At 38.0% G+C, this 7,500-nt stretch overlaps 2 protein-coding genes across 2 annotated transcripts in view; one reads left to right on the top strand and one right to left on the bottom strand.

Annotated features, from left to right (window-relative positions):
- Nucleotides 1-3,273, top strand: part of LOC144447601 (uncharacterized) — a 4,615-nt gene extending 1,342 nt beyond the window's left edge. Inside the window, exon 2 of the mRNA XM_078137678.1 lies at nt 1,460-3,273. Coding sequence (XP_077993804.1) covers nt 1,504-2,304 — 801 coding nt within the window. The 5' untranslated portion in view covers nt 1,460-1,503 and the 3' untranslated portion in view covers nt 2,305-3,273. The remainder of the gene's footprint in view (nt 1-1,459) is intronic.
- A 262-nt stretch (nt 3,274-3,535) lies between these two features.
- LOC144447802 (divergent protein kinase domain 2A-like) overlaps nt 3,536-7,500 on the bottom strand; it is a 4,835-nt gene continuing 870 nt past the window's right edge. The window contains exons 2-5 of the mRNA XM_078137889.1: nt 6,900-7,056; nt 6,418-6,661; nt 5,523-5,762; nt 3,536-4,155 (exon numbers count right to left, since the gene is read on the bottom strand). Of these exons, the coding sequence (XP_077994015.1) occupies nt 4,007-4,155; nt 5,523-5,762; nt 6,418-6,661; nt 6,900-7,056 (790 nt within the window). The 3' untranslated portion in view covers nt 3,536-4,006. The remainder of the gene's footprint in view (nt 4,156-5,522; nt 5,763-6,417; nt 6,662-6,899; nt 7,057-7,500) is intronic.

Below are 7,500 nucleotides of genomic sequence, written 5' to 3'. Positions count from 1 at the left end.
TCATGGCATAGGCGTTTACTAAACTTACAGCTACATAGACTTTACTAAACTTACAGCTACATAGACACTTACTGAACGTACAGCTACATAGACACTTACTGAGCGTACAGCTGCATAGACACTTACTTAACTTCCGGCTACATAGACACTTACTGAAGATACAGCTAAATAGACACCAACTAAACTTACAGCTACATAGACACTTACTAAACTTACAGCTACATAGACATTAACTAAACTTACAGCTGCATAGACACTTACTTAACTTACAGCTACATAGATACTTACTGAAGACACAGCTAAATAGACACCAACTAAACTTACAGCTACATAGACACTTACTGAACGTACGGCTACATAGACAATAACTGAACGTACGGCTAATGTGAGAGATTTAAAGTGCCATGCCGTACCATATCGCACTGCATCGCAATCGTGTACAATAATAGCCCAGTCCAGTTTTTTACGACACTGTAATGTTCACTCCCCTCGAGGCATTCTTTGCATGCAATCTATACAGGCTTAGAATGAGCACAAGGTGAGTACGTGAGTTGTAACAATAGATACACTCATATACTTATTAGTAGCCCATATGCGTTGGTATCGATGCAGTTCGGTTAAGGAGTTGACAAAAATGTATATGTCAATAATTTGCCAATAATACTAGCACTGTCGAAAAGCAACGATTAATAACGTGTCATGACCTAGACGGTAAGTGACGCGATGGTGGGGGACGGATAAACATGTACAAAATGTATACAGGACCTAGGGACAAACACAATCAGCTATTATATCGTACACAGGTTTGTGAAGAAGTGATCAAATGGGTTGATGAGGGCAGACAAGTGGTTTTGTTGTGGATACTTTTGATTTTTTATTGAATGTCGGCACGGTGTCTCGTGAGCAGTTGTTGTTTTGTCCCCGAGCTGACTCAGAAGCAGTTTGGCTCTATGGTTTTGACTGTCAATGGTTTTTGTAGTAGGGTCAATGGTCAACAAGCGCGCGTGCGCGCGTGCGCGCGCGCACACACACACAAACACACACACACCTATCAGTTAACGTATTTTTTGTATACATCATGATACATAAAATCAATTTGATTTTTGGGTTCGCACCCAAAAATCAGCTCCATCAATGGCGATCATGTTATGTCGGTTACACCCTTCCACCTAGTCTTCTGTCAGGTGATATCAGGTCACATGACCAAATACTAGTAGTAACATAATCACACTGATGACGTCAGAGAGATTCTGACGAAAACTACACGTAGTCGAGTCGCTCAATTCAAAACGTGATTCCAAAACGTTAACTTTATCATCACTTCTAACTCTATCACTTAAACCATGTTTTGTCATCAAACAAACCATTGAACTTTATATTTAGTATTTGAAAGTGAATTAATATTTTACCTCAAAACACGGGCACCATTGTTAATTCTTCTTCCTGTTTTTATTTCCAGAAATCTTCGTTGTCACAATTTCAAGAAAGTCGAACTTTGGAATAATGGCCAACTTTCTGGGTGTTTGGGTCAGCGTCCTTGTCATTGGATACGTCTCGGCACTTACTGACGAGCAAGTCGCCAAGTTCAAACCCACAGGGATTACTGAATCAAACACTGGGTTGATTGGGACCATCACCATAACAACTGCGGATGATAAACACGTCATTGAAAGCAATGGAATTCCTGACCATGATACCGCAACGTTTCCAAACCTAACTAATCCTAATAGCCTACAATCACAAAGTCACCATTTTGAGGTGCCTGTCACGCCTACCGAAGCCACTGAGCCAAGCTGTTTACCGATGGGACCCATTGGAGTTGCCGTCAACGGAGTGCCAATCTTCAACCCATTCACTATTGAAGGTAATAACGCCGTAGAAGGAGAATACGCCGAAGTGTTTGATGATTGTGATGGGCATCCAGCCCCACAAGGTGATTATCACTATCATAAAGCGCCCTCTTGCGTCATTGATCGACAATCTGAGACATCACCAATCATAGGGGTTGCACTTGATGGATATGCTATCTACGGCCCAACTGATGAAGATGGCAACACACTAACCACTGATGACTTAGATGCATGTCATGGTCGTACAGTGAATGGTGTATATCAGTACCACATCACAGCCGACTTTCCATATTACTTGGGATGCTTCAAGGGGGAACCATTGTCGACCAGCGGTTTAAAGAACAGTCAGCAGTGTTATTTTGCAACCGGTGATGGAAGTGGCGTAGCTAGACCGGAAGCTGCCTTCACCATCATGTCAATTGTTAGTATCTTTGTCATCATGCTGATCAATTAATTAAATATAATAGTCGCCTTCTGCCTATTGGCATATCGTTGTAATAAATTCCATATTACCAAACATAAACCTGGCACCAAAATGTATACGTAACTCCCCATCCGCATGGATTCCAAGCTACGAAGACTCGTGATTAATAGCATATTACCCCCTCCTTCCCAACCGTATATTTCATGGAGAGGAAAGCTAAGAGCATTATTGGTCAGAAGAATGATTTTTGTCGTAGATTACAAATATATCAGTACTAGTCGTTTTGATACTTTTTACCATGAAGGTGTCTTTTTTATACAACGTAATGATTTTGCGTGGTGTGAGAATGTCAATGACAGTGGATGTTCTAACTAATATCATGGTGTATTTGCTTCAAGCTGTCAAATAAAATGTCTGATTTTCGGTTTTAACGTGGGTTGCGCTCGCGTATGTGCAGTTGCGTTTTTTAAAAAAAAACCTATCATCCATCCTTTAACGTTATTGCGTTTAACTTTTATATACTTCATAAAATAATACATGTAGACTGAATAAAAATTCATTGAGAACACAATTTTATAGTGACATTGAGAAAAGTTACATATATTTCAAATGCCTGTCTTATGTTATAGAGTAATTCTTAAATATGAATGTGAATAATGCGAGGAGATTCTGTAAATTAACAAAATGGCCTTTGCAAAATTTTACCATGGTGGCGCTCTAACTACTTCCTGTCTGTGTGTACCTTGAGGGTATAACTTACATGGTATAGGTTACTTGGTTAATCATAGAGCACTGCTGCTTTCCTCGATGTCTGAACAATACGAAAAACATCACTGATTTACACTTCTACAGAATACCAAGAGACAAAGCTCTTAAGAAACGGTGCTCTGAGGTGATGATACCCCCAATTTGAGCGAGGGCGCTGTATTCTCAATTTCCTGTTTGCAGTCTGGAATAGCCTATTCCCTGACGGATTTTGAATCGAAGTGACTGCATTGTAGAAGCGTTTCGTGATATATTCATTCAATCCTTCTGTAATATTAATTCTAAGAGTTATATGTGATGTAAAAACTAGTAGGTTGCTGGTAATTCAATAAAATCACTAAAAATCACACTTTTCTGTTTGGATTTTTGTCACCTTGCAGTAGCCTCGGGTAGACAGAGATTACGATGGCACTCAGACTGCGTTGCGTTTCACTTCGGAAGAAAAGGTAGTCCGTACACGCAATTCAGTAAGACGTGCTCGTGCCGATATCCTGTTAAACTAGACTGCCGACAGTCATTCTGACGTTTACATTTGAAAGATATCTGTTAATGCTATTATAAGTTAAGTTATTATATCACGGTTATGAGAATTAAAAATACAGCAGGTGCAGTTTTAGAACTTTATTTGACTTGTACGCCGGATTGTGGATATTCAACGCCAATCGATAGAGTAGAGCGCCCTCTACGACGTACGTATTTGTAATAAATGTACTTTATCCTCCATTCAGAACACATCTCGTTCATACATATATGAGTACACACGTCACTCTTTGGTAAATAAAAACAATGATTAAAAAAGACGTTATGCGTAATGTAACAAAACATAATCCCCGTCTGAATACAGACGACATATTGGCAGCACGTGCCATTTTTGATGAATAACAAAGCGAGCTCGAGTTACTTCAACATTTATGGTGTGATGAAGTCTGGAGACTGCGGTAGTCGTCATGTCAAGATAGAATTTCGACTAACGTTTTCCTAATGAGCTTTTCAGTAACTGCTTCAGGTCCCTCACCACCTGTAACCTTTCACCTCTGACTCCTTCAGTGACGCACGATGAAATCAATTTGGTCAATTTTTCTCCTACGTCACTGGGCGGATTGTGTAAGAGTCCACCTGAAAGATATATTGTGGATTCTTTGTAACGTTAACGTTGAAGCTGTACTAGCTGCAAATGGAATATTGTTTTCATCAACCAAAGATACATTCATTAAAATATGGTCAATTGTTTATAAAAGACATTGTATTTATTAATTAGGGGTCAATATATCAACATTTTCCGTAGGTGATGTAGTGACAAGTTTAGTTTCTTGAACGAAAGCTTGTTTATAAATCTGTGGCCATGTTAAAACTGCACTAGTTTTTAACTATACTGTGTCATTTTCCGATCAGAAAACCACAATATACATTCATTGAAAATTGTTAAATTACCAATAATTAAAACACTGTACAGTTATCGATCTTATCCGTAAGTTATGCAGTAACAGGTTGAAATCGTGACTATCGTTGAGGGCGCTGATATTTTGGTGTGGACCCCGAAAAAAAATCAGTTTTATTTGATTTTTCGATTGTAGCATATCATTTATACAGCTACAAAAAAAAAACATTTACCCACAAATGATTTAATGCTATTCGACATTACTAAGTTATTTTATCTAACGAAACATTTTCAAAAAATGTTCCGGTTACAGCTAGTTCATTCATTCATTCCTATGCATTTGTATCTGTATCTGTTTGGGCTTCATAACAATACGACGAAGTCATTAAAAATCAACTACTTCTGGTGATCATGAGTTCTCGTTATGAAGCATCACGATCGAACAATGTAGAGTAGATGCCATTGGTGTAATGGTTGTTTTGTGTGCTACATTAACGTTTACTGTCGGTACATGTCTTTATGAAAGAACATCATACGTAAGATTCAAAATATTTTACATCTCGATGTATTCGAAGATGTGCACGTGAATCGTGCTGTATGGGTGTTCACGACCCCTCCCTACCTACCTACCTTCCCTACTTTCTTCCATCTTATTAGAAGAAACTATACATAATGTTGTCTTAGACAAGAAACACGATGTGCGTGTGTTGGTTTTCTGTGGTTCAAAGTAGTGCGGCAATATAATATTTGACGCAACAAGCTTTAAGTATATAGCGTCAATCACATAACACACACACACACACACACACACACACACACACACACACAAACATAAACACAAACACAAACACAAACACAAACACAAACACAAACACAGACACAGACACAGACACACACACAAACAAACACAAACAAACAAACAAACACAAACACAAACACAGAAACAGATTAATTTGCGCTCGCAGATCTAGACAAGTTGCAGATATGACCGGGAATAAAATGACAAGGTGTGCAAGCCTGTGTATTTGGTGTTAACTTTATAATGTATCATATGGTACTTATTGCAATACTAACTATTCTATCGTAAAAAGACACAAAATATTACCTGCTTGGACTACTTTGATAGATTCATCGTTAAACAAAGTTCTATTTTGATCCAATGGATGATCTGTCATCAGTGTCAAACACGCAGATGTGTAAGGGAAATCAACATACTCTGTCACTAGAGGGCGATATTTGTCCGGTTCTGATAACAAGTTCTTGGCAAACTTCGTGAAGCAGTTTATGTTACATGGTAATCCTCCATGACTTTTGAAGTGTATAACTTGGTTTGTCCCCAAGTAACCTAAAACACAGATGATATTAAAAATTAGTGATAGCACATATTAAAAATGTAATATTTAAGTTTTAGATAAAATACGAACATCGTGCGATAAAAGTCACTTTTACAACAACCATGGATTTTAATAACAAGAATGTTTTAAAATTAAATTTGTAGTGAAAAGAAATCACAAAATAAAAACTCTCAGGAATTAATTTGATAGTTTTGGCTGCAGCCCCTGGGCAGGTGTATTTCAAACAAACAAACACAAACAAACAAACTCACACACACACACACACACACACACACACACAAACAAACACACACACACACACACACGTACACAGACGGACGGACGGACAGACAGACAGACACGTATTGACATGTATTAACTTGATAACTAGCCAAGGTCAAAGGTGAGAAGAAGAAAAATAGACAAATAATGAGAAAACGATAAAATAATTTATAAAATGACATTTGCCATCCACCAAAGCATTTAAACACAACTTCCCAGATTCCTTTCAATATTGGTTTGATAAAAACGTTCTGAAAAAATTGTAAGGGTATTTTTTGTACTTAGTAAAGGGGTATATTAATTTCAAATCGCTACTGTTACCTCCGTCTGTCTTTCTCTTGTCTAAAACCATCGTGTCTTCTAGGTCCAACCAAATAAGCTTACCAGAGGGCGCTATGCCAAAATTATCTGGAGTAAGATCGGCTAAAATTACAAACCAATCATCGTTTCCCGTCAAAAGTTGGTCGATCAATTTGAATACGTCGAGTACTATTTGAACTCGTTTTTCCCATGATGCATCATAAAAATGATATAAAGTTTTGCCGGCATCTTCCACGATTACCACACGACCACATTCACCGTAGTATCTCGGGAAAGGCCAATCAGAGTTCTCGAAGGACGAAAAGAACTAGATAGAGAGCAGGAAAAAAAATAAAATATCACAAAGTGTCCCAAATGCAAAAGATATCGATATAGAAGAAAAAGAATCTATTCTAGAATTGAGCGTAATCGGAACCACACAGTTTTTTTTAGGCCTTAGCGGGTAATTATTGTATATACATGTATGTGATATTACTATATGACTAGTTGATACCAATAATAACCATTACAGTATATTAGCAAAACATTACAGCTAATAAACTGACTTTTAGCAGTTGACCTTCCACATTCAGCAACAGTGACGTCATCACTTGGGATCGCATCATCATTTCCTCCGTATCTTCAAGATGGCTGCCTTTTGTACTCAAATCTAAGATGGTATCAAATAATCTATCTGATCCACAAAGTAACGCTCCACTCGGACTGCAAGTGTTTAAGAATGAGAGAATGCATGTAATACTTGTACGTGTTATCATAGCCCCTCTACAGGGTCTGTGGCGTTATTGATACATTCATCAACCTATATATACAGGAGATTTTGTCTTAGCTTGCAAATACTTGTAAACGGTGTTTCATATTGGGATAGACACAGTATGATACAATACAACAACGGAGAGGATACTTATCGCAAGACTAACGTAGACAGGTACAGGACTAGACTAGATCACTGGTAGTCTGTGAGATACAGACATTCGTGCCACGACATCAGCCAGCACTCATCAAGAAATCTGATAGGGCTGAACAACACGACATATCTTATAGTCTAGATCCCTGGCAGTAAGCAATTATCCGAAGAAAAAAAATAGTTCACACTTGCAAATTGTAAGTCGTCCTTGCCTTAGATAGTATTGGAAGTGAGCATTTATA

This window comes from Glandiceps talaboti, chromosome 16 (genome assembly GCF_964340395.1).
Source record: "Glandiceps talaboti chromosome 16, keGlaTala1.1, whole genome shotgun sequence".
NCBI classification, from domain to species: Eukaryota; Metazoa; Hemichordata; class Enteropneusta; family Spengelidae; genus Glandiceps; species Glandiceps talaboti.
This window is presented reverse-complemented; position numbering and strand designations above follow the sequence as displayed.